Source organism: Scyliorhinus canicula, chromosome 6 (genome assembly GCF_902713615.1).
Source record: "Scyliorhinus canicula chromosome 6, sScyCan1.1, whole genome shotgun sequence".
Classification (NCBI taxonomy): domain Eukaryota; kingdom Metazoa; phylum Chordata; class Chondrichthyes; order Carcharhiniformes; family Scyliorhinidae; genus Scyliorhinus; species Scyliorhinus canicula.
Window position 1 is genome coordinate 27665556 of NC_052151.1, and position 27622 is coordinate 27693177.

General features: G+C 45.8%; 1 protein-coding gene across 4 annotated transcripts in view; it reads left to right on the plus strand.

The window, feature by feature from the left end:
- Nucleotides 1-27622, plus strand: part of ppp1cb (protein phosphatase 1, catalytic subunit, beta isozyme) — a 124611-nt gene that overhangs the window by 64550 nt on the left and 32439 nt on the right. For all 4 annotated transcript variants that reach the window (XM_038799073.1, XM_038799075.1, XM_038799072.1 and 1 more), the window contains one exon: nucleotides 23956-24186. In XM_038799073.1, the coding sequence (XP_038655001.1) occupies nucleotides 23956-24186 (231 nt within the window). The remainder of the gene's footprint in view (nucleotides 1-23955; nucleotides 24187-27622) is intronic.

Here is a 27622-nt window from a genome sequence, read left to right on the forward strand (position 1 = left end):
CTAACCTGCACATCTTTGGGTTGGAGGAAACCGGAGCACCCGGAGGAAACCCATGCAAACACAGGGAGAATGCAAACTCCACACGGACAGTGACCCAGGGTCGGGATCGAACCCAGATCCTCGGCGCCGTGAGGCAGCAGGACTAACCCACTGTACCACCGTGCTGCCCTCATTGTTTATATTCTGACCAATCATCTGACCTGCCACTCGCCTTCGCGCAGCTATATGCTTTTTACTTAAGTTTAGTACTTTTTCTAACTACTACGTTAGATGACCATGGATACTGAGCCAGCCCCTTACAATTTTTCTTCATGCTCGGAGTATACTTATCCCTTTAAAAACCTGCCACTGTTCTCTATTAATCTATACTCTCACCTCTGACCTTTTCAAAAAGTAAATTTAGAGTACCCAATTAATTTTTTCCAATTAAGGGGCAATTTAGCATGGACAATCCACCTACCTTGCACATCTTTAGGTTGTGGGGGCGAAACCCACACAGACATTGGGAGAATGTGCAAACTCCACATGGACAGTGACACAGAGCCGGGAGTGATCCACGGACCTCGGTGTGTGAGGCAGCAGTGCTAACCACTGCGCCACTGTGCTGCCCTATCTCGCCTTTATCCTCTCGCCTTGTATCCCAGTTCACTTCAGCTCGTTGCCCTTATTCAAGTTTAAAATACTGGGATTGGACCCACACTTCCTCCTTCTGAAAACTGATGTAAAATTCAATTGTATTGTGATCACTGCTAATCTGAGGATATTAATTAACCCTGGCACATACACAATACCAAGTCTAATATAGCTTGCTCTCTTGTTGGTTCTGGAACATACTGCTCTAAAAAAACCTATCTTGCAAGCATTCTATGAACTCCTCATCCAGGCCATTACTACCAGTCTGATTTTCCAGTTTATCTGTAGATTAAAGTCACCCATGATTATTGCTGCTCCTTTATCACAAGCACCCAACATTGTGGTCACTGTAGATCGGTGTCTTTCAAACTTTTTTTCCCCGGGACCTACCTTTGCAGCCCATGACACATTTGCTTACCTTTAATGTGAAAGGGGAGCCTGTTTGGTCCTCGTGATCTCGCTCCAGTGAGGTTGAAAATGAAATGAAATGAAAATCGCTTATTGTCACGAGTAGGCTTCAATGAAGTTACTGTGAAAAGCCCCTAGTCGCCACATTCCGGCGCCTGTCCGGGGAGGCTGGTACGGGAATCGAACCGTGCTGCTGGCCTGCTTGGTCTGCTTTAAAAGCCAGCGATTTAGCCCAGTGAGCTAAACCAGCCCCTTCCAGTGAGTTAAACCAGCCCCTTCACAGGAGTAGAGGGCAATGCACATATCAGGTGCAGACTTCAGCCAGTTCCTTTGTGCCATCTTCACCTTTATGTGAACGGAAAATCCAATCTCAGAATTTACAGTGCTGAAGAAGGCCATTCGGCCCATCGAGTCTGCACCGGCCCTTTGAAAGAGCACCCTACCCAAGCCCACACCTCCACCCTATCCCCGTAACCCAACTTAATCTTTTTGGACACTTAAGGGCAATTTAGCATGGCCAATCCACCTAACCTGCACATCTTTGGACTGTAGGAGGAAACCGGAGCACCCGGAGGAAACCCATGCAGACATGGGGAGAACTTGCAGACTCCGCACAGTCAGTGACCCAAGCTGGGAATCGAACCTGGAACCCTGGAGCTGTGAAGCAACTTTGCTAACCACTATGCTACCGTGCTGCACATGTAGGTCGTCGTGAAGGGCAACTGTAACAAAATACTTGCTCAGTACTCCTGTGAGATGTTACTCCGGAGTGCTGACAGCCTCATGGGCTTTTGGTGTGTTTTAATGTGCTGTCGCAGGCAAGGTATACCAGCGCAGTCTTTCATTTAGAGTCAGCTATAAGCTAATTAAGCCGACTCTGGGCTCTCAACCTCAAAAGGGATTTTTCACCCATCGTTTCTCTTTCAAAATCTGAAATGTCTCATTTACTGGTAGTTTCCAGCATATAATGCACATGGGCTATGCATCCTTATTTGCATTGGCACAATTGACAAAACCATACCTCAGGAAATCCTCTTTATGCTGTTTTGTTCCCGAGTTAAGTTTCTTTGTAGGCTGTTAACCAGAGGCCCTGGAGCTCTGTGCAGAGCTAACACTAGCACTGCACTGCCCTGGACTCTCCTGCGCAACTCTCTCCAGATTCAGTTTGAGATCCTGTCCAGTAGGTACACTGCCTGTTTTTGTTTCTAACTGCCTCTTGTTTAAAAAAAAAGGTTAATCTTCACAATCCTCTTGCCTTGCCGTTAGAAAATGGAAACAATTCTCCCCGTGATTTGGTGCCAAAAGCACATAAAGGGCACGTGACGTCAAGTGTGCGTGCAGGGCGCGCCTCTTGTGGCCGGAGGACTTCACACAGGCTCATTTCCTTCTCATTTAAAGGAGGCAGCGGTCACAATTCTCAGTATAAATGCCAGCAGCTATTGTTGGGCGCTTCTCCAGCGATCGTGACCATTGCGGAAATATCGTGACCGATTGCTCAACAACCCACCAGCGACCCGCACTTTGAAAATCTCTGCTATAGACCACTCCCACGAGTGACTTCTTTCCTCTACTATTACCTCATCTTCACCCAAACTGATTCTATATCCTGATCACCAGAACCAAAGTCATCTCTAGTTTTTGGACCAATACCACCCTTATTTATCAGTGTTACCCCTCCACCGTTACCTAGTTTCTTATTCTTCTTGAATGTCACATGACCTCACAATTAAGGACAAATTCCAACTCTAAACTCCACTAGGTCTAGGTCAACTTTGAGGATAAGCATCAATCCTCGGAATGAGTCGTGTGAACTTCCTCTGTACCTCTAATGCAGTGATATCTTTGTCTTTCAAATAAGGAGACCAAAAGTGACACAATATTTCAGATGTCTCTGTACAGCTGCAGTTAAATCTTTCTACTTTTGTATTCCATTCCTCTTGCAAAAACGCTAATATTCCATTTGCCTTCCTAATGACTTGCTATACCTGCATACTAACTTTTTGTGATTCATGCACTAGGGCGCCCAGATCCCTCTATACTATCCCCTTTTAAATAGTATGCTGTGCTTCCATTTTCAGTGTTTGAAATTAAAAATCCACGAATTTATCAGAAAGAAAGAACTGATTTTAGTCATCTCCAAAATGCCCCAATTATTTGACCCTTCTCGGCTCAAGAGATATGAAACTTGTGACTTGCCTTCTGGCTTACATTGTAATGTAGGCTGCTCTTTTATGATGTTTGGAATTCACCCACTGTGTACAACAGTGGAACACCTTTTGGATTAAGGTTTCAATTACTAACAACTGGCAGTTCAATTTTCTTTTTCTTTTGAATAAACAAATGCTAAGTTGAAGGCTCAAAGTTGTCCCTTGTGCATTCCTATCTGATCCCTTCTATCCAGCACACGTCAGTTCCATTCTGTGAAACATCTGTTAGGCATTTTGATTGGAGCACAAATTGTGCCGGTGCTCCTTGCATTGTTGAAACCACTTGAAATTAGCCACATGCATTTTACTGAGTAAGACTAGAGACTTTTGAACCATTAGTTCCTCTTCGTGTGTCATGCTGCCTTTATTCTTTCATTGTCACTGCATTAAATCCTGGAACGTCCTCCTGAATAGCACTGTGGGTGTACCTAGACCACACAGACTGCAGTGGTTCAAGAAGGCAACTAAATAGCACCTTCCTGAGGGCAGGTAGGATGGGCAATAAATATTGGACTTGCCGGTGTTCCCCCACATCCCATAAAAAGTTAGTATGTTTAGTCAATGGCCTAATTGGGTGATCAAGCCTGATCATGATATGTGTGCTGTCATTAGTTAACTTAGCAAGCTAGCAAATAAGTATGCCAAATACCCTCTTCTACACAAAATGCCTGGCATCTTGTAGTTAGAAATTCCTTTCCACAGCGCACACTCCTTCCTTTCCACCTCCCAAGACATCTAGTGAAAATACCCGCAAATATACTAATACTATTGAGTTTTCATATTTTATATATGACAAATTACAAATTATTAGAGAGAAAAAAAAGAAAACATAAAAATTTAACATGAATATTTACAGGTAGGCATCTTCATAACAACAATTGTGGCCGCCCCCTTTAGCCAGCATACATATTTTACATTCCCCAATATGGCCGAGGCACATGTTTATAGGCATTTATTTATAGTTTGGTTTTGGGCCTTAGCTTGACATCAAACCCCCATAACGAGCCCGTAACCCCCCCCTCCCCCCGGCTACCTTCCCCCGATTCCCGTCCATTTTCCCCTGATTCTTGGCCACCCGACTATTCTTCCTCTTGTACGTTGGCCACAAACAGGTCCCGGAACAGTTGCATGAATGGCTCCCACGTTCTGTGGAAGCCGTCGTCCGATAAAATATGAAAACTCAATAAAAATCATTTATAAAAAAAAAAATATACTAATACTGTCAGTCATCAGACTCTTGTGTGTTATAATGATATAAAGGTACCAATCACTCAATGGATTATGCAAACAGGTTGTGGATTAATTTATTAAGAACAGATGAAGATATTTACATGAATAGAAAGTTTGAAGACATCAGAGCTGGACAGCTATGTGCCTGTGTTCTGCTCCAGGCCAAAGTAAAACTGAGGCTGAATCACATGACATAATTTAATGGCATGCTGCTATCCCTTAACATAAAGACATATCACAGAAATGCTAGGATGTAAATCGTTAAGCATTTGGAAACCTTTAGCGAAGCTGCTGCAAAGGCTTCTATAAGTTTCCTGATGTTTTCCCATCTGGTTTAGCATCCCAGAGTTAGCAGCAGAGGTTGTGTGCTCCTGCAAAATGTTAGCACTCACATTGCAGTACAATACTGCATGGGCAGCACAGTGGTTAGCCCTGTTGCTTCACAGCGCCAGGGTCCCAGGTTCGATTCGCGCTTGGGTCACTGTGCGGAGTCTGCGCGTTCTCCCCGTGTCTGCGTGGGTTTCCTTCGGGTGTTCCGGTTTCCTCCCACAAGTCCCAAAAGACGTGCTGTTAGGTGAATTGAACATTCTGAATTCTCCTTCAATGTACCTGAACAGGCGCCGGAGTGCAGTGACTAGGGGCTTTTCACAGTAACTTCATTGCAGTGTTAATGTAAGCCTACTTGTGACAATAATAGAGATTATTATTAAAAAGTGATCTGTATTTCCTGTAAAGTTAGCGAAACAAAAAAATGAGGTAAGCGAGATTTACTCATGGTGGTTCCTTAAGTTGCAGATAGTGTTTCCAGACAACTGTATGTTGGCAGGAACATACCTAGGGCAGTAATTCACTTGCTGATTCATTTTTGTAATTGAGACAAAGAAGATCACGTCATTCGATGGATTTGAAGATAAGCGTGTATTTATATCACACATTAGTCAGACACGAGGCTGACTTGCAAGGTAATTTTCAACGGTGATTTTAATATAGATGTGCTCTACTTACACTTTACAAACAAACAGGTTTATAAAATCTTCTAACTAGGCTTATTGGTTGCATCTATTGTTGATGCTTAATTTGTTCTGCAGGAGAGCCATCAATTGCAAGGCTATTTTTAAAATGTCATTTGGGCACAAATCCTCCAAGGCACAACACCACAGTGTGCTAGGGAGTGCTTTGCCTGCACACATCCATCTAATGAATGAACACAGCGTTCCATTTGTAGTCCTTATGTGGGCATGCACCAATACACAACCAGGTCACCATGAGACAATACAGGATTCAAATCCACCCTCCGGAAGGGAGAGGGGTGGAAAATAAAGATGATTATTCATTGATGATTCAGATGGCAGGACCAACCATTTGCTTGCAGGTTACTGTAATAAACAGAGCAATACCAAGCCTATCTCAGACTACTCTGACCAGTAGATCTGCCAAATGAATTTGGTAGTATACATAAAAACAATAGGAAATGACCATCACTGTAGTTAATCTAACCTTGTCTGATGTATTGCCAACAATTACTATCATAATTCCATTCCGACAACGAAAGAAATCTACCATCAACTTGAGAAATCTGGTAGATGTTCGTTTGACTTTGAGCTAATCGCGTAAAGCTCTCGAAAGCCACGAATAGCCCTTACTTTTCAATCCAGCTATTGCAACTTATAGTATATCAGCTTGCATTTTTTGTTAATATTTTTATTCAAGTTTTTAACATTTACAAAGTAAGACCAACACAAACCACTTGTGCTCCCCATAACCACAATCTATTAAAGGTTGTGCGTCAGGTAAACTCTATGATACACTTTGGGGTTCTCTAAACCCAGGCCCATAACACCTTTAACTAGGTCTCTCATGGCAGGCTGCTATGGAAGGTGAAGTCGCAATCACGTACGTATGTATTGGTCCTGCCCAAAGTTGGATGTCCTCCCGCAGTACAGCTGAGATGCCCTGCTTAACCAATAGTGCAACTTCCCCACCCCTTTTACATCCCCCTCTATTACGCCTGAAACATCTAAACCCTGGAACGTTTAGCTGCCAATCCTGTCCCTCCCTCAAGCAATTCTCTGTAATGGCAACAACATCATAGTTCCAAGTACTAAGTCAAGCTCTTAAGTTCACCTGCCTTACCTGTTATACTTCTCACATTGAATCTAATGCACTTCATACCATCAGTCCTGCTGCGTTCAGCAACATCTCCCTGCTTGTTGTTCCTCCGAGTCTTACTGGCCCTACTCTCCAGTTCCCCTCAGTTATTTCGCCTTCTGACCTATTGCTCTGGTTCCCACCCCGCCACACTAGTTTAAACCCTCCCGTGTGACACTAGCAAACCTCAGGCCAGGATATTGGTGCCCCTCCAGTTAAGATGCAACCCGTCCTTCTTGTACAGGACCCACCTGCACCAGAAGAGATCCCACTGATCCAGATATCTGAAACCTTACACCAACTGTTTAACCATGTGTTTAGCTGAGCTATCTTCCTGTTTCTAGCGCCTCTGGCACAGGAAGTAATCCTGAGATTACAAACTCCGAGGTCCTGTTTTTTAACTTTCTACCTTACGTTCTACTTACCACCACTTGACTCCCCGAAAATTTCCCTGGGGCAAACTGGAGCGGCGCCGTTGCCAGTGCCCGCAACCCAGATCCCATACAAGAGTCTGCCTCTATCTTCACCCACAAAACCTCCTCTCCCTGCTCCAGCTCCATTCTTTCTTAGCGTTCAACGCCCAATAATGGTATAACAGGTTTGGACGGGTCAGGCCCTCCCGACTGTCACCTTCTCTGAAGTACCATCTTCCTAATCCCTGCCCCCTTACCTGCCCACACAAGCGATAAATTCACCACACAAAAAAACGATTTCAGCAAATAAAAATAAAAACTGCAGCAAAATGTTCACCTTAACCACCTGAACCTGGCCTGCTAAAGATAGGGGAGGGCTGTCCCATCTCAATAAATCCTCCTTGACCCTATCCACTAGCCTTGTGAAATTCACCTTCCGAGACCGAGGCCAGCTTCGAGCCACCTGCAGTCCCCGATATCTAAAGTAGGTTGTTGCCACCCGAAATGGCAAACTTCCCACCCCTGGAGAAGACACCGCAAAACACACACTTTTTTCCAACTTTAACTTGTAGCCTGAAAATCTCCTAAACAGTCCCATTATATCCCCCACTATAGAGCTCGGATTGGAGATGTACAGCAACAGATCATCAGCATACAGGGTCACCCTAAGCTCCACGCCCCCCTCCATTTATCCGAGCACCTCAGCGCTGTGGCCAAGGGCTCGATTGCCAGTGCAAACGGGAGGGATTTATGCTTGCTGTCTCATAAAAAGTTCCCTACTTGTGGATTATGATTTGCTGCATTGTAAATTATTCTGGTGCAACAATGATCATTCCAAATATGAAGGGCACACTTGGACAGTTGAGTTTTATTGATCGGTAGCATTTACAAAATTAAACTTGAAACCAAAATTTCTCTACTCTTGCATTTATCTATTGTAGTAACTATAAAATGGAGCAGAATAAATTCTAATAGACTGATAGAGGCCTACTTAAGTGGTTAATTGAACAGAGGCTACTGATTGCAAGTGGACATGCTTCAAAGAACTTGTAACTGCAATAACAGTCCCCTTGTGTACTTAATCTATTTGTGTTCAGGTATGGGGCCATGCTATGCAAAGAACATTTTTTTGTGGTCCCCTTGGGTCAAGCTTTTACTCAATGATTGAACATTACAACAGCAAGCAGCTGCCAGCTGAGCTGTAATGATGGTTTTGCAGAAACATGTGTTCCCATTGATTTATATGGGCCATTAATTGTTTCACAACTTTTATCCTGTATATTTATAATTGAGAACAATTTCAATCAATGGCATAAAACCTATTGCTACTTTTCATTCAAAATCTTAAAAGCATCCTCAAGCTTGATGTTCCAGACTAATTCAACCGATCATGAAGACAGCTTACTTTAATTTAATAAACCTTATTGTCACAAGTAGGCTTACATTAACACTGCAATGAAGTTACTGTGCAAAGCCCCTAGTTGCCACACTCCGGCGCCTGTTCAGGTACACTGAGGGAGAATTCAGAATGTCCAAATATAGAATGTATTTCGGGACTTGTGGAAGGAAACCGGAGCACCCGGAGGAAACCCACACAGACCCAGGGAGAACGTACAGACTATTGAAAAAGTAGATGTCGAGCGAATATTATCTCTTGTGGGGCAATCTAGAACAAGAGGTCCTAGTTTTGGATTAGAGAGTAGCGGTTATAAATCGAGATGAGGAAAAGTTACTTCTCTCAATGGGGCGTGAATCTTGGAATTCATTACCCCAGAGAGTGGTGGATGCCGGATCATGGAGTAAATTTAAGAAAGATGTCAGCTTTTTAATTTTTAATGGGTTATGGAGAACGGGCAGGAAAATGGAGTTGAGGCCGAGAGGAGATTGACCATGACCGTATTGAATGGCGGAGCAGGCTCAAGGTGCTGAATTGCGTATTCCTAATCATAGTTCTTATGTTTGAAAATTGTACTCCTGGGGGCATGTCATTTCTCAAAATGAGGACGGCTGGTGGAGAGTCAGAAAACCATTTGTCTCCAATTAATAGCTTGTTCGTCTCTTTTAGGAAATTGTAAATAGGCCAAGGAGGGCCAGAAGACTAATTTCAAATGGTAATAGCCTAACCCGACTAGTTTGGTGTACATTCGTGCACAACTGTCAGGTTCAATGTAGAGAACATGCAAGTCATTTTTTAATGAAGAAAAATCTTAACCATTCGGTTTTCTGTGTGAGATTTGATGCAGTACATTTCAATTGGCCATTTAGCCACTTCTCTATGTAGTAACACCGCTGACCCTGTGATGTTCTGATTGCTGTTTTCTGCAAGGCAGCAGCAGGTTCCATCAAATCTGCTGTCTGCCTTAGTGCTGTGCTGGCAATCCTGCCTCTTGGTAATACTCGACGCCCAAATTAAATCCCTGATATCTGGAATCTCCTCGAACTCTGCATTTTCTGCTTTAATCTAGGCTAACACTTTCCGTGCAATATTCAGGAAATGCTGCATTGTTAGGTGTCGTCTTTTCGAAGAGATTTTAAACTGTTGATTTATTCAAGCTGATAAAGATTCCATGACGCTATTCAAATGAGATTAGGAAATGTTGACTAAAATGTATCTGTTAACCAGCAACATGAAAGAATACCAGCCAAACATTTCTCCCTCAACTAATACCAACAAAAAGAAAACTGGTACTCAATTGCTGTTTGTGAGATCCTGGTGTGCAAAAATACATTGTAATTTTATTGAACGTGAAGTGCTTGGGGACATTCTGAGAATTTGGTAAGGTGCCATGTCAATAGAGGTTCTTTCTTTCTCTTCCTGTAAATCTGAGACTTTTTCTTTAGCTTCTTAAGCTATTCTGGTCTGGTGATATTTAACTGCGTTCAGAAGTGTTTGCTGGGCCATGAGCTAAACATTCAGTCCCTAAAAAGAGCTGGCAGGACCATGAGGCTTACCCCAAGTGTCTGAAGGATAACTTGAGAACCTCTTTTTAAAAAAAAAAAGTAAATGACTTGAGCAAATCACCGAACTTTGTAGAAACTTATAATGACTGAAATAGAAGGTTTATCCAAATCGCTTGTTCAAGTTAAATAACCACCGCAAGGCAAGCTGAATATAACAAATTGCTGAAAGCATATTTCAGCAATTAAGTTCAGGAACACAATGCAAAGTGTGGCTAATGCCCAAGGTTAGCTTGGATGGGACCATAGAGGGAATTTTTAAAAAATTATGAACAGGATGTGAGCGTTGCAACGAGGCTCTTTGCTGCACATCCCTAATATCCTTGAGAAGGTGGCTAAGTTGCTGCAGTGCATCTTGTGGATGATGCACACTGAAATTATTGAAGAGGTAGTTACAAATGAGGTCTTGTGTGATGCAGGGGAAGGTGGCAAGTTGGATTCAAAATTAGTTCAGTGACAGGAAAAAAAGAGTAATGGTCGCTGGAGATTTTTGCGAATGGAAAACTGTTTCCAGTGGTGTTCCATCAGACTCCGTGTTGAGGCCCTTTTCTGTTTGTTGTATATATTAATGATTTAAACTTAAATGTAGCAGGCATGATTGGGAAATTTTCAGATGACACAAAATTGACTATTAATTGAAAACATTTTTTTTTAAATGAGCGGCTAGTTTCTTTCTCTTTTTGGGGGGGCCAGCACAGAGACAGTGGGCTAAAGCCCCGTAACATTTCTATGTTTCTCTGATTAGCAGATGTTTGTATAGCCTTATACACCTATGAATGTGTGGCCAAATTCCCCTCCAACTCGATTTTCAAATTTGCTGATGACATCACCGTAGTGGGTCGGATCTCAAGCAATGACGAGACAGAGTATAGGAATGAGATAGAGAATCTGGTGAACTGGTGCGACGACAATAATCTCTCCCTCAATGTCAACAAAACGAAGGAGATTATCATCGACTTCAGGAAGCGTAGTGGAGAACGTGCCCCTGTCTACATCAATGGGAACAAAGTAGAAAGGGGCGAGAGCTTCAAGTTTTTAGGTGTACAGATCACCAACAGCCTGTATTGGTCCCCCCGTGCTGGTCCCCACCAACAACTCCACTTTCTCAGAAGACTGAGGAAATTTGGCATGTCACCTACGACCCTCACCAACTTCTACAGATGCACCATAGAAAGCATTCTTTCTGGTTGTATCACAGCTTGGTATGGAGCCTGCTCTACCCAAGTCCGCAGGAAACTACTAAAAGTCGTGAATGCAGCCCAGTCAATCATGCAAACCAGCCTCCCATCCATTGACTCTATCTATAATTCCCGCTGCCTCAGAAAGGCAGCCAGCATAATTAAGGACCCCACGCACCCCGGACATACTCTCTTCCACCTCCTTCCGTCAGGAAAAAGATACCAAAGTTTGAGGTCACATACCAACCAACTCAAGAACAGTTTCTTCCCTACTACCATCAGACTTTTGAATGGACCTGCCTCGTATTAAGTTGATCTTTTCTCAACACCTTGCTATAACTAACATTATATTCTGCAGTCTCTCCTTCCTTCCTTATGTACGATCTGCATTGTTTGTACAGCATGCAAGAAACAATACTTTTCACTGTATACTAATACATGTAACAATAATGAATCAAATCAAAAGCAGGCCAAGCTCGATGGGCTATTGGTCTTCCTCAAACATTTTTGCATTTTTTTTTTTTTTAAACGTTTTTATTGGGTTTTGTGCAAGTTATAAATACAGGTAAATACCTCGCAAAGCAAAACACATAGGATCTAGGAAGTATAACCGGACGGGGGGTCTTTCCTCCACTCTCTTCTATTCTCTCCTTTTTACAGATCATCTAACTAGGGTGGAGGGGACACCTGAATGCGTTTTGCATTATTTTCTGCAGTTGCCTCGGCGTCAGCCATTGTTCATTCCTCCTTCATGTTTTTCTTCATGTTCTCTCACCGTGCTGTGGTTGCTGCCACTGTTGTTTCTCCACCCCCCCCCCCCCCCCCCCAATTTTGTTCTCGTCTCTTTCCCCTTCTGGCTCTCCTTTTTTGTTCTCCTCCCTCCTTCCCTAACCCCCCCCCCCCCCTTCTTCACTGCTCTCCCCCCCCCCCCCCCCTTCTTTCTTGCTGTGTTTTGCTACTTCACCGTGCCCCTCTCCCTGTCCAGGGTCCTCCCTCGCTTTCCTCTTACTGTCTTGTCCTGGCTATTTCTCCATGGCTCCTGCTTTGCTTGTGTGTTGGTCACAAACAGGTCTCAGAACAGTCGGGTGAATGGCTCCCATGTTTTGTGGAAGCCCTCTTCCGACCCATGGATGGCGAATTTGATTTTCTCCATTTGGAGAATTCGGATAGGTCGGACAGCCAGTCTGCAAATTTAGGTGGTGCTGCTAACCGCCAGCCTAGCAGGATTCTACGGCAGGAGATCAGGGAGGCAAAGGCAAGGGCGTCCTTGGCACTGTTCACATCTATCCTCCACCTCCGAGAAGAACCTGATCATTCGGGTTCTGATCAAGTGGGCTCTGCGTACCACTTTTAGCTGCGTTAAGTTGAGCCTCGCGCATGTGGAGGTACTGTTGACGCTGTGCAGTGCTTTTCACCAGAATCCCCATCCTATCCACCATTTGCATTTTTTTTTTAATAAACAATTTTATTGAGGTAGTTTTTGGCTTTATAAACAGTTACAGACATCATCAGAAAGAAGGCAAAAATGTGCAAACATCCACGTACTTTCAATACTTCCATCGTAACATATTGCACAAGCCCGCTCCCCTCCCACCGGTACTACCCGCCATATTTTCCCTCCTACTCTACTCTACTCCCCCCCCCCCCCCCCCCCCCCCCCCCTCCCAACCCCCCTGCTGACGCTCACTCTCCCTCAAAGAAGTCAATAAATGGTTGCCACCTCTGGGTGAACCCCTGCACAGATCCCCTCAAGGCGAACTTAATTTTTTCCATCCCCAGGAAACTCGACATGTCCGCAAGCCACCACTCAGTCTTCGGGGCCTTTGAGTCCCTCCACGCCAATAATATTCGTCGCCAGGCTATCATGGAAGCAAAGGCCAACACATCGGCCTCTTTCTCCCCCTGGACGCCCGGGTCTTCCGAAACCCCAAAAATTGCCACCCCTGGACTCATCACCACCCTTGTTTTTAGCACCTGGGACATGACCCCCGCAAATCCCTCCCAGTACCCCCTCAGCTTAGGGCATGCCCAAAACATGTGAACATGGTTCGCTGGTCCTCCCGCGCACCTAGCGCATTTGTCCTCTATCCCGAAAAATTTGCTCATCCGAGCCACCGTCATATGGGCCCGGTGAACGACCTTAAATTGGATCAGCCCGAGCCGAGCACATGTCGCGGTCGAATTTACCCTACTCAGGGCCTCTGCCCACAGCCCATCCTCCATTTCCGCACCTAGCTCCTCCTCCCATTTAAGTTTCAGTTCCTCTGTCTGGGACCCTTCCTCCCTCATGAGCACCTTATATATACCCGAGACTCTGCCCTCCCCTTCTTCCCTCCTAGAGACTATTCTGTCAAGGATCCCCATTGGCGGGAGGCGCGGGAAAGATGGGACCTGTTTACGAACAAAGTCCCGCAACTGTAGGTATCTAAAATCATTTCCCCTTACCAACCCAAATTTCTCCTCCAAGCTCCTCAAACTCGCGAAGCTCCCTTCCAGGAACATATCACCATCCCTTCCCGCCCCTGCTCGCCGCCATACTCGGAACCCCCCATCCATACTGCCCGGGGGCAAACCGATGGTTGTCGCAGATTGGCGCCCAGACAGACGCCCCCGTCTCCCCCACATGCCTCCTCCACTGGCCCCATATCTGCAGGGTCGCCACCACTACCGGGCTGGTGGTGTACTTGGCCGGCGGCAGCGGTAGAGGAGCTGTGACCAGGGCTTCCAAGCTGGAGCCCCTGCACGAAGCCGCCTCCACCCGCTCCCAAATAGACCCCGTACCCACCATCCACTTCCTTATCATAGCGATGTTGGCCGCCCAGTAATAATTGACCAGACTCGGCAAAGCCAGCCCTCCCTCGCTGCGGTTCCTCTCCAACATCGCCTTCTTCACCCGCGGGGGTTTTCCCGCCCAGACAAAGCTCATGATCAGCCCGTTAACTCTTTTGAAGAAGGACTGTGGGATAAAGATCGTGAGGCACTGAAAAATAAACAAAAATCGAGGGAGGATTGTCATCTTTACAGTCTGCACCCTCCCTGCCAGCGACAGCGGGAGTGCATCCCATCTCCGAAACTCTCCCTTCATTTGCTCCACCACCCTGGCCAAATTTAACTAATGCAGCCTGCCCCAGTCTCGTGCCACCTGGATTCCCAAATACCGGAAATTTTCCTCAACCAACCTAAACGGTAGCCCTCTCAATCTGTTCTCCTGGCCCCTTGCCTGGACCACAAACATTTCACTCTTGACCGTATTTAATTTGTATCCTGAGAACTGGTCGAACTTCCTCAGCATTCCCAGTATAGTTCCCATCCCGGCCACTGGGTCCGACACGTACAGGAGCAGGTCGCCTGCATAAAGAGAAACCCTGTGTTCAACCCCGCCCCTCACCATCCCCTTCCAACCCTCTGCGGCTCTCAGCGCAATCGCCAGCGGCTCTATGGCCAGCGCAAACAGCAGCGGGGAGAGCGGGCAGCACTGTCTGGTCCCTCGGTACAACCTAAAGTACTCCGACACTTCTGTTGGTCCTGACGCTGGCCCTCGGGGCCTGATATAATAATTTGATCCAATCCACCAATCCCTCCCCGAACCCAAACCGTCCGAGCACCTCCCATAGATAGTCCCACTCCACCCGGTCCAAGGCCTTCTCGGCGTCCATTGCCACCACTACCTCCACCTCTCTACCCGCCGGGGGCATCATTATCACATTGAGCAATCTCCTCAGATTGGCCGCCAGCTGCCTACCTTTCACGAACCCCGTTTGATCCTCCCCAATCACCTCCGGTACACAGTCCTCCATTCTACCCGCCAGTACCTTTGCCAGGAGCTTGGCGTCTACATTAATCAGGGAGATTGGCCTGTAGGACCCGCACGCCTCCGGGTCTTTACCCCGCTTCAATATCAGAGATATGGTGGCTTGTGACATTGTCGGCGGCAGGGTCCCTCTGTCCCTTCCCTCATTGAAAACCCTCGCCAAGACCGGGCCCACCAGCTCAGAGAACTTCCTATAAAACTCTACTGGGTATCCATCCGGCCCCGGGGACTTCCCCGACTGCATAGCCTTAAGGCCCCCCAATACCTCCTCTACTCTAATCGGGGCCCCCAGCTCTTCCACTCGCCCCCCCACCAACTGTTGGGAATGTTAACCCGTCCAGAAACCTTTTCATCCCCTCCGGTTCTTCCGGCGGCTCCGAAGTATACAGCTTACGATAGAAGTCCCGGAATACCCTATTCAATTCTGCCGGGTCCTCCACTTTGCACCCCCCCCCTCGTCCCTCACTCTACCTATTTCCCTGGCCGCCGCCTCCCTCCTCCTGAGTTGCTGCGCTAACAGTCTGCTAGCCTTTTCCCCATGCTCGTACACCACTCCCCTCGCCTTCCTAAGCTGTTCCACGGCCCTGCTCGTGGATAGTGCCCCCAGTTCCGCCTGTAGTCTCTGCCTCTCCCTGAGTAAAACCTCCCCCGGGGACTCCGCGTGCTCTTCATCTATCCGACCCATTTCCCTGACCAATCTATCCATCTCTGCCCAGTCTGCCTTGGCTCTGTGGGCCCCAATTGAAATCAGCTCCCCCCGCACTACTGCCTTTAGCGCCTCCTACAAGGTCGCCGCTGAGACCTCCCCCGTGTCATTCACCTGCAGGTAATTTTTTTATACATTTCCGAAGCCTCTCGCAGATCCCCTCCTCTGTCAGCAGTCCCATATCTAGCCTCCATTGCGGGCGTTGATAACTCGCTCCCCCGAACTGCAGGTCCACCCAATGCGGGGCATGGTCTGAAATGGCAATTGCTGAGTATTCCGTGTTCTTTACCTCCCCCATACAGTCCCTGCTTAGTACAAAGAAATCTATCCTGGAATATACTTTATGGACGTGCGAGTAAAACGAGTAGCCCCTTCCTGTTGGCTGTCTATCTCTCCAGGGGTCTACTGCCCCCATTTGCTCAATAAACCCTTTCAGCTCCCTTGCCATTGCTGAGAGTCTACCCGTTCTGGGACACGACCGATCCAAAGTCGGGTTAAGGACCATGTTAAAGTCCCCTCCCATTATTAGCCTGCGAGAATCCAAGTCCGGGATCTTCCCCAGCACTCTTTTAATGAAGTCCACGTCATCCCAGTTCGGGGCATATATATTCACCAGCACCACTCTTCTCCCCTCCAGTCTGCCCCGTACCATCAGGTATCTGCCCCCCCTGTCTGCGGATATGCCCTCTGCCTCAAATTGCACGCGCTTGTTGATCATGATTGCCACCCCTCTGGGCTTCGAGTCCAAGTCCGAGTGGAAGACCTGGCTAATCCAGCCCTTCCTTAGCCTGGTCTGGTCCGACACTTTCAGATGTGTCTCCTGCAACATAATTACGTCCGCCCTCGGGGCCCGCAAGTGCGCGAACACCCATTCTGGCCCATTCAGTCCCTTGACGTCCCAGGTGATCAGCGTGGTCGGGGGGCACATATCCCCCCCCCCCCCCCCCCCCCCCCCCCCCCCCCTCCACCCTGCCGGTCAGCCATAGCCTTTCTCGGGCTGGCCCGTGCGTCGCGCCATTCCTGGCCCGCCCTTTGGCTGCCTCCACCCTCGACCTCCTTTCCAGTGCCTATTTCAAGTCCCTCTCCCGTCAGCAGAACAACCCCCCCTCCCCTAACCCCATCCCCCGATACCCCCACCCCTGCCATCTACTGGCTGTAACTTCCCCCCCCCCCCCCCCCCCCATCTGACTCCCTTGACTAGCCAATCTGCTAGCCCGGTGACTCAACACTCTGGCGCCTTCCTGTCTCATTCCCATTGTTTCCCCGTCCTCCTCCCCACCCACTGGGGCAAGCCGGCTCCAGTGTCTTCCGCGAGCTGCACAAATAGCACAAACCAGCCCAGCAAACCGTTGAGTAGCAGTCCAGGCACATTCGGCATTCCTTCCCACAGAAATCCTCGGGGCCCTAACTCGCGTCCTTGGGGCCTCCTTTCGGGACCAGCCCCAGGTCCCTCACAAAATCCATCGCTTCTTCGGGCTCGGAGAAGTAGTGGTGTTGACCCTGGTGCGTGACCCATAGCCGAGCTGGGAACAGCAGACCAAACTTCACGTGCTTCTTGAACAGCACCTCCTTGACTTTCTTAAAGGCTGCTCGCCGCCGAGCCACCTCCTGGCTTAGGTCCTGATAAATGCGGAGAACACTGTTGTTCCACGTGCTGCTCCTGGCGCTCTTTGCCCACTTCAGCACCCGCTCCTTGTCCACGAACCTGTGGAACCTAATCACCATCGGGCGGGGGGGTCCGCCCTGCCGCCCCCTGCCTTGCCTGCACTCTGTGTGCCCCCTCCAGCTCCAGCCGTCGCGGAAAGACTTCGGCCCCCATCAGCTGCTTCAGCAGGTCTGCTACAAACGCTGCAGCATCAGCTCCCTCAGCCCCCTCCGGGTGGCCGACCATCCTCAGATTATTCCTGCGGACTCTATTCTCCAGCTCCTCCACTCTGTCCAGCAGTCTTCTCTGCCGCTCTTTCAGGCCGTCAACTTCTAGCGCTGCAACCGTTTGCGCATCCGCCTGCTCCTCCACTGCCTCTCCCAGCTCCTTAACTTTAACATCCTGGGCGTCCAGCCTCTGGTTCAGCTGATCCGCTGCTTTCTGGATTGGGTCCAAGCTGTCCCGCTTCAGCGCTTCAAAACTGGACTTCATTACCTGGAGCATGTTATCCAGCGCCTGCTGGATTGCTGAGTCCGGGGTCCGTGTGTCCGCCATCTTGGGTCCCAGGTAATTTTCTTCAGGTCCTTGTCTCTGTCCCTTTTTCTCCTTCTTCTTCTGCCTTCTGGAATCCCGCTGTTCCATGTGCCGCAGCCCGCTCCTCAGCACCTTTGCTGCCGCCTTCCTTCGCCCAGCTCCTTAAATTTTACCTCCTGGGCATCTGAAGTGGGTCCAAGCTGTCCCTCCTCAGCAACTCCAAACTTTTTTTCCTTGTCCTGGAGGAAGGAAGGTCCGTGGGTCCGCCATCTTACCCTTCAGGTCAGTTTCCTCCTTGCCTCCGTCTCTCTCTCTCTCTTCTTCCTCTACCTGCTGGCCTCCCATGATTCCATCCGCTGCAGCCTGCTCTCCTCTTCTTTCACGGCAGCCTTTTTGCCGCCCCCGTGGTCCCGCTATCGCGGGGAATCAGCTGCTAAGCCCCGCCGGAGTGAGCGCCCGCCGAATGTGCGGCTCACTCGAACATCGCCGCCACCAGAAGTCCACCATTTGCATTTATGACCTCAGCGATGTGCACCGACTCCTTTGCGAGTCATGATGTGGAGATGCCGTCATTGGATTGGGTTGGGCACAGTAAGAAGTCTTACAACACCAGGTTAAAGTCCAACAGGTTTGTTTCGAATTACTAGCTTTCAGAGCGCAGCTCCCTCCCCAGGTGAGTCACACGCACCTGATGAAGGAGCTGCACTCAGAAAGCTAGTGACTCCAAACAAACCTGTTGGACTTTTCTTACTGTGTTCTTTGAGAGTAGGAATGTTTTAATATGATTCCACATGAGTTTGAAAAGTCAGGAAAATTATTTATCAGTTATGATCTGGGATTCACTGCCTGAAAGGGAATTGGGAAAAGAGAAACATTTGAAGTGCAATGGGGGAAGAGCAAATATATAGGATCAATTGGATAGCTCTTGTCAAGTGAGCACAATGAGCCAAAATGCCTGCTTCAGCGCTGCACCATTCTCTGGATTTAAACTCGACAGATATTTTCCTATTGTTGCAGTAATTGATCAATCTCCTCTCATCTCCCAAAAATCTTGTCAAACATTTGACTTTTGAATTTTTTATGAAAGCACCCAGCATGTAAAGCTGAAGGAACGCATGCTTTGAGAATAGTCGCTGTCAAATCTTCTGCCACAAAAGAAATGTGAACAGTTCCTGCTGAGCCTCTGCATCATCCAGAAAATATGCACACCTATTAATGGATTGAGGGGGCTGGGTTTGCTGAAGTAGGATGGATACACCCAGTTTTCCTCAAAAAGCCTTTTTAACAGTGGGCACTGAGTAAAATATAAAAACTCTCCACTGAGATTTCTCTCAATACTTGGAGTGATCTCCCGTACTGATGGGGCGGCGCGGTAGCACAGTGGGTAGCAATGTTGCTTCACAGCACCAGGTCCCAGGTTCGATTCCTGGCTTGGGTCACTGTCTGTGCGAGTCTGCACGTTCTCCCCGTGTCTGCGTGGGTTTCCTCCGGGCACTCCGGTTTTCTCCCACAAGTGCTGAAAGACGTGCTGTTAGGTGAATTGTACATTCTGAATTCTCCCTCTATGTACCCGAACAGGCACTGGAGTGTGGCGACTAGGGGCTTTTCACAGTAATTTTAACTTGTGACAATAAAGATTATTATTATGGAAGTAAAACCTTTTGAGTCGTTTAAAGAGAGAGTTCCTGGGAAGGGCTCCTGCAGGTTTCTGCCAATGGACAATAATAGCCAAATGGACTGCCTCTTTTACCCATATTAATGACCAGGTTCTATTGTGTATTTGTTTGCTTCAAAGGTTTTTGTTTCTATTTGCAACCATTGTGCAAGATTTAACATTTTGATCTATTTAGATCTGATTTGAATCTTTAGTCTGAACCGAGTTATCAGGACCCCAACCAAGGCAACACTGGGATACTTCAATTAGTTTAATCAGCTGGGAAAGGGAATAAATCGCCCAGGGTTCTGTCTTGATCATTATCCACTGGACAAATTGAAAAATGGCCATTCTTTTTTGCTATTTCTTGGAAGTATCCATGTAAATTGGGTGTCAATCTGTCCCTCCTTACTAGTTTCCCATTTCCTGCTTTTTGCTTCAATTTGTGTTTGAATTTTCTGAATGGTGCTACACATTTAAAAAGCCCAGAGCCCCTCTGACCGCTCACAGCTCCTCTTGGGCTGTTTTAGTAAAATTTACTTTCACAACACTAAAGTTTAAACAAAAAGCAGCAGAAGAGGATCTAAGTGATGTCAAAGACCAATGGACCAATTTTCAACAGTTTCAAATTGTTTCAGTCAAATTAATTACAATGTTGAAGGGAGGAAAGTGGAAATATCCAGTAGCAACAATTGTTTTTAACTTCATTTTTTAAAAACGGGATGTGGGCTTTGCTGGCTAGTCCAGCATTTGTTGGCCAGCCCTGATTGTCCTTGAGAGGATCGGGGTGATACAATCATTCCCCTATATTTTCTTGGCAATCTGTTGAATGTTTATCATCATCTGCAACCAATCTTTTTATCCTCCCACCGTATATATGTTAGAGAGCCAGTGATATCTATGATGCAAGTGGTCATTTGTGGATATAGGTCGGAAAAGATGCCTTTTTGGCAGTGACATGGGACCGATAGAAGGCATGGTGGGAAGCATACTGAGATGATACATTATAAACGGCACTTCTATAAACACCACTAGGAAGTGGGGGACATAATTGTGTTAATGGTGAAATATGGGTGATTATTAACATTCTTTTATGTACAGTAGATTTAGCTCAGAAATTTTCCTTGTATAATGGGAAAGAATGGTAATGCTGGTAATGGCTGTTCCGAAGTAAATATTTTGAGTAAACCACAGGATGTCTGTTGGGATCAGGGCTTGGTATCTGACCAGAAAGTGACGTCAGCAGCAGCCCATCTTCTTCTTTTGTTACAAAATCGTAACAAAGCACTAATTCTCGATTCCTTCTCCAAGTGAATTCTGCATGCAATGTGAATGTTCCTATGGGTTAGAGCAGAATTATTTCTGGCATCATGAAATAAATGGATTAATTTTAAGTCTACATTATTAATGCAAAATCTTTAGGTGCTAAGTCATTGTTACTAAAATATGGTCATTGTTTTCAATTGTGTGATTTCACTGTTTTTTTTTTCTTTTTTTATAAATTTAGATTACCCAATTTTTTTTTCCAATTAAGGGGCAATTTAGTGTGGCCAATCCACCTACTCTGCACATTTTTGGGTTGTGGGGGCGAAACCCACGCAGACACGGGGAGAATGTGCAAACTCCACACGGACAGTGACCCAGAGCCGGGATCGAACCTGGGACCTCAGCGCCGTGAGGCGGTTGTGCTAACCACTAGGCCACCGTGCTGCCCTTTGATTTCACTGTTTTAATTGCTGTGCAAAAATAAGTTAAATATATAACTTGTCAGTTCGAAACAAGTGAGGGGTCTAGTTATTTGGTGTCCAGGATGTTGTGGAGGGTGATTTTAACATCCCCTATATTGACCCGGGACCCATTTAGCGCGAGAGGCTTGGACAGGGCAGAGTTTGTAAAGAGCATCCAGGAGGGTATCTTGAAACAATATCTAAATAGTTCAACGAGGGAAAGAGCCACACTGAACCTGAATCTGTTCGTGCACGTTCTCAGACTGTTGTATCTCCTGCCCGATGGAAGAAGTTGGATGAGTGAGTAAGCTGGGTGGGAGGGGTGTTGCTGCCCGCTTTCCCCAGGCAGTGGGAAGTGGAAGAGGGGTGGGAGGGCAGTGAAAGAATGCTTCCCAACCAAATAATAATTTGCCTGTATCTATCAAATCTCTTTTCAATACCTCAATTGGATCACCCTGCAACCATCTCACCATAAAAACCAAAATATGTGCAATCTGTCATAATTTATCCTCTTAAATCCTGGTATCATTTCTGGTGAATCTACGCTCTACTACCTCTAAGGCCATCAACCAGAAAAAAACACTCTATCTTTCTCTTCGCATTCTACCTGACCTGCTGAGTATTTTAAACCCTGATCACTACCTTTTGCTTATATAGGCGCCTAAATAGCTTTGCTCCTTCGTAGGTTCTAGCCTTTTGCCATCAAGAAAATCCAATTTATCTTCCTCCAGTCTGATGCATGACACCTCGCACCCCTTGGTGAATTCAATCTTATGTAGTTTTACGTAGAATAACTGTGTCTCTTTGTAACTTACTCAGTAAATTCTCACAATCTATTACACGTTTTAACTTGTCATCTGACTTACTGTCATACATGCTGGGGCAGCATGGTAGCATTGTGGATAGCACAATTGCTTCACAGCTCCAGGGTCCCAGGTTCGATTTCGGCTTGGGTCACTGTCTGTGTGGACTCTGTACATCCTCCCCGTATGTGCGTGGGTTTCCTCCTGGTGCTCCGGTTTCCTTCCACAGTCCAAAGATGTGCAAGTTAGGTGGATATGCCATGATTGGCCATGATAAATTGCCCTTAGTGTCCAAAATTGCCCTTAGTGTTGGGTGGGGTTACTGGGTTATGGGGATAGGGTGGAGGTGTTGACCTTGCTCTTTCCAAGAGCCGGTGCAGACTTGATGGGCCGAATGGCCTCCTTCTGCACTGTAAATTCTATGAATCTCTTTATTCCTTCATCCAAATCACTTCATATGATAAGAAGAGGGCCCAGTACACATACCAAGGAATTGCCACTTTTCGCATCCTGCCAATTGTCAGATGTCGGAAAAGAAAAATTACATTTTGAAGCACTCTACCACTACCCCCAACCCCTCACTGGAGTTTAGAAGAATTTGAGGTGATCTTAGTGGAACATATACAATCCTTAGGGGATTTAATAGGGTAGATACCAAGAGGATGTTTCCACTTGAGGGAGAGACTAGAACCAGGGAACTTCTTATAAAAATTAGAGGTCTGCTGTTTAAGGTGGAGATTTCTCTCGAGGGTTGTCAGTATGTGGCATTCTCTTCCCCAGAAAGCAGTAAAGGCTGGGTTGTTGAATATATTTAAGGCAGAGTCGGACGGATTTTTGAGAGACAAGGGAGTTACTGGAGGGCAGACGGTGAAGCGAAGTTGAGACCGCAATCCAATCAGCTATTAACTTATTGAATGGAGCAGGCTCAAAGGGCTGAATGGTCTTCTCTTGTTTCTAAATGTGTTCCTAAGAACATGTCCTTTGTCTACTCCCTCCAAATAGTGATTCCAGAGAACCATTAAATTCCTACAGTGCAGAAGGAGGCTATTCAGTCCATTGAGTCTGCACCGACCCTCTGAAAAAGGGTCCGCTCCCCTGCCCTATTCCTGTAACCCCACCTTACCTGCACAGGTTTGGTCTGTGGGAGGAAACCGGAGCACCCAGAGGAAACCCATGCAGACACTGGGAGAACGTACAAACTCCACACAGTCACCCAAGGCCAGAATTGAACCTGCGACTCTGGTGTTGAGGGAGCAGTACTAACCACTGTACCACCATCTCACCCTTTTCATTCATATCAAAAGGTTATCTACAACCCTATGGAATCCCATTGTTGCAACAAATCTCTTGTGCATAATTTTATTAAATGCCTTATGTATCCATAGACAATCCCGTATCCACCATGCTAATTCACCTCAAAGTCTGGAAAGTCAGACTGCCCATTCACAAAGTGATGTTGATTTTTTTTTGGAAGTCTGTGTGTGAATTTCTCTTCATCTAATTTATTGGCGCACGAGACTTGGTTTCTGTGTTTTGCCGAGGTGAAAAAAAAGGAGTAGTTCACTTGGCACTAATATTTGTGATCCAGTATTTGGAACAGAAGATATCAGTGTTCTTGCCAAGATTTTTTTTTTTTAATCCTGTTAAAAGAATCTCCAAGTTTTAATCTAAAAATGCTATTCTCTTCAACAGCCTTGCTGATTATTGCTCCCTTGCAGCTGAACTTGTGTCCCAAATCTATTGACATTTTCTTCAAAATATGGCAAAATAGGATCAAATTGCTTCACTGGATCTCCTGGAATTTAAGATTGGGACATGGGTAACTCCATGCGGATAAAATGATATGGATAGAACATTGTGGAAGTTGATGCACATTTTAACTTTTATTTCATTATTTTAGGTGACATTCATGGACAGTACACCGATCTACTGAGGTTGTTTGAATATGGAGGATTTCCACCCGAGGCAAATTACTTGTTCTTGGGAGATTATGTAGACCGAGGAAAGCAATCTCTGGAGACCATTTGCCTCCTCCTAGCGTATAAAATCAAATACCCAGAAAACTTCTTCCTTTTGCGGGGAAATCATGAGTGTGCCAGTATCAATCGCATCTATGGCTTCTATGATGAGTGTGAGTACCCATTTACTGTTTAATTTGCCGATTAGTGGTATTGCCACCTTGTGTGATATTTTCAATGTATCCATATTAAAGCAAATTATTGTAATACAATCTGGCTTTAACAGGCAGACACCATATCTGACTGGGGGAATGGCTTAAAATAAATATTGAAATGATTGCAGTTTTCCTTTGTGAAAATAAATTGATTCTTTTCTTAAAAAATACTTTTTTGAAATACTGTCTATTGCTCATTTGCGTGCATCTGATGTGAGCAGGAAGCAAAGTTGGACAGTTTTTATCAAGCTCAACTTAATTTAATTATTTATTAAAATTCACTATATTAAACGTATAAACTGCATTTAATATGTTGCACATGTATACCGTTATAACATAGATCACAGTGGCCAATGGTTAAGATGTTGGGCTTGAGACCCAATGGGAATATGACTGTGCGTTTGGACCATAAGCCTGCTGCAAGTTCAGTTGCGGGCCAGGATGGTTTCACTAACCTGTCACTCTCCTCATTAATATGTCAATTTTCTTCCTGGTAAAACCTTTGTTCGCATTGAATGATTAGGATCTTGAATGCATTCGTTTAAGAGTGGTGGAGACAGATTTATTTGTGGCTTTCAAAAGTGAATTGGATATTTATCTGAAGAGGAAAGATTTGCACCGCTATGGGGAATGGGCAGGGAAGTGGAACTAGCTGAGTATCTCTTACAAAGAGCCAGCACAGCCACCAACGGACTGAATGGCTTCCTTCTCTGCTGTAACCATTATATTGATTCTATGGTGTTAAACCCCTTCTTAGCCATGTCCCTGCTGAGTTCTATAACCGTCTCCAATCCTACAACCGCTCCCTCATCCCAAAACTCTCCATTCCAGCAGATGTATGGAAACATTTGTAACAATTATAAGAAATTTCCATTCTATATAGTGTGATGAAGAATATGAACCTGTTACTTCACCTGTCAACATAGCAGAACAAATGGAAACAGAAAACTGGTGAATGTTTCTGATTATAAGCCATGAGCTGAATAGTTACGGTGATGGAGGGGCTGATAACGATATTGCAAACCACCTAATTTCCTGCCCCTTCACTTGAGGAAACTTTCACTCTAACCCTCCCAGTTCATTCTGCTGTTTTCTGGCATCACCTGATTATTTTCATTGCTGCCAGTTGCTCGATGGCAGTAGGCGATCTTCTCTAATCCATTCAGCTGGTACTCCTTTATCAGTGCCTCGTCATCTTTTTACCAGTCTGCTATTTCACACTGTGACTCTTCCTTCACCATCACCAGATAGACCCTGATGCTCTTCTCCCTCCAATGCTCTGAAGCACTGCCTCCTTTTTTTTTTGCCTCCCTATTCAATGTTGTCTACCCCTTCCCCTCCCTTCAGTGTGAAATATTTTCCCCTTTCCTCAGTGCCACTCCTACCTGAATGCTGTTGTGACATGATTCTGTCCATGGAATAATGTAGTGGATAGTTATTCCCAAGAATTCTTAGCTACAGTATGCAGCAGCCAGAATAGTCACAAGCTCGGCTTGGGTAGGAGCTTGTTCTGAGTTGATTTTGGCCACACAAACTGACATGTGGGCCAACACCTCTTCTCCCCCCCCCCCCCCCCCCCCCCCCTCCCAAACTGCCCCAAAGCATTAAATGTGATGTAATAGTTGTTAGGAGATTCAATGAACTTTCACACCCAAGATATATTTTTTATTTCAAAAGAAGAAACTTGTTTTGTTTAATTAAGCAGTTCAGGTTTCTTTAAACTGGTGGCCTGAAAGAAAGCTAAATAAACCTTGATGAGCTAGTTTGTGAAAGGCTGTGCTCACTTTGCACATTAGATTACCATATTAAGACCTTGATCTATCTATTTGTGAGCTCTGATATTCTACATTGCTCTCTGATGTCAGTGGCAGAGAATGTCATGGGGAGAGAGTCTAGCCGGATGGCTGGCACCCAGGTTTCTGCTGATGATGCTGTGGAGTCAGCTGCTGAGATCTGTGTTAGAGTAACTTGGGGTACCTCCAACTTTAGCCCCACCCCGGCTCAATACAGACATCATCAGACAGGTAATGGAGAGGATGCATTTGGTACAATTGATCATTATATTCCTGGCTAGGCGCAGGAAATATAAATTAATTTCTCAGGATGGGGGTTTTGTGCTTCTTTTGACCTGAAGGATATTTGAAAAAAAATTCTTTTTCCATAGTTAGATTTGTTTGATTATTTGTCCAACTCAACCTCATAAATTTGGCAGACATGTGGTACTAAATACCAACCCTTTAGGTTTTGGAAGTGAAGCCTACTGGATCATGTTAATTTTTTTTTTGATTGTGCTGTGCCTTAGAATGCCAATATTAGCAGACGAATAAAGTATTCTTAATTTCACCCAGTCACTCCAATACTCTGCTACTCGGTGGACTCAACCAAAAAAACCCCACCCTTTCAGTTTCTCTCCCAACAGTTCAGGGATGGATCGTAAGTTATCTGAAAGCATGAGGCGACTGAAGAGAGTCCAATAAGACAAAAGAAATCCAGGGCTCGGAGGGTAGCATTTTTTTAACAAAGCTATTCAAATGTAAGGAATACAGAATCTTGCAGCCCAGAAGGGGGCCAATAGTGGTTCTTTGAAGGAGCTATCCAATTTAGTTGCTTATTTAGCCTTCCCTGAAATACATCAAAATATTCACCTCGACAAATTTTGGAGGGTGAGTTCCACATTCTCTCCACCCTGTGGATCAAGAAGTTTCTTCCGAATTCCCTGTTTGACTTGTTGTTTCTTTAATAAGTTAGATGTAACCAATTAATTTTTTTTCCAATTAAGGGGCAATTTAGCGTGGCCAATGCACCTAACCTGCGCATCCTTGGGTTGTGGGGTGAGTTCCACGCAGACATAGGGAAAATGTGCAAACTCCACACGAACAGTGACCCAGGGCCAGGATCGACCCCAGGTCGGCGCCGTGAGGCAGCAGTGCAAACCACTGTGCCACCGTGCTGCCCGACTTATCATTAACTATCTGATATTGATGGTCTCTAGATGACAAGATGACTCATAGCAAAGTCACAAATTACATCTTATGTCACTGTGACAGTGGAAAACTATCCCTCGTCTGTCTTGACCTGCCCTCAGCCTTTGACGCTGTTTATTACCCTGTCCTTCTCCAGCTGGGTGGGGCTGCAATGGCCTGGTTCCATCCTTTTTTTTAAAGTATGCTTATTCAAATTTTACAATTTGGAAACATGCAACAAAATTTCAAAATAATAACATTATTTTGGTACCAGCAACCCAACTCTGCCATCTCTTTTGGAGATCGGATCCAACTGTACCCATGCAAAAACCAAGAACGGATACAGTGTACCCAGCACTACCAAAAAAAAGTCTGCGAAAACCCTAACTCTAACGGGAAGTTACATGTGCATCCAAAACGCAGTGTAACCC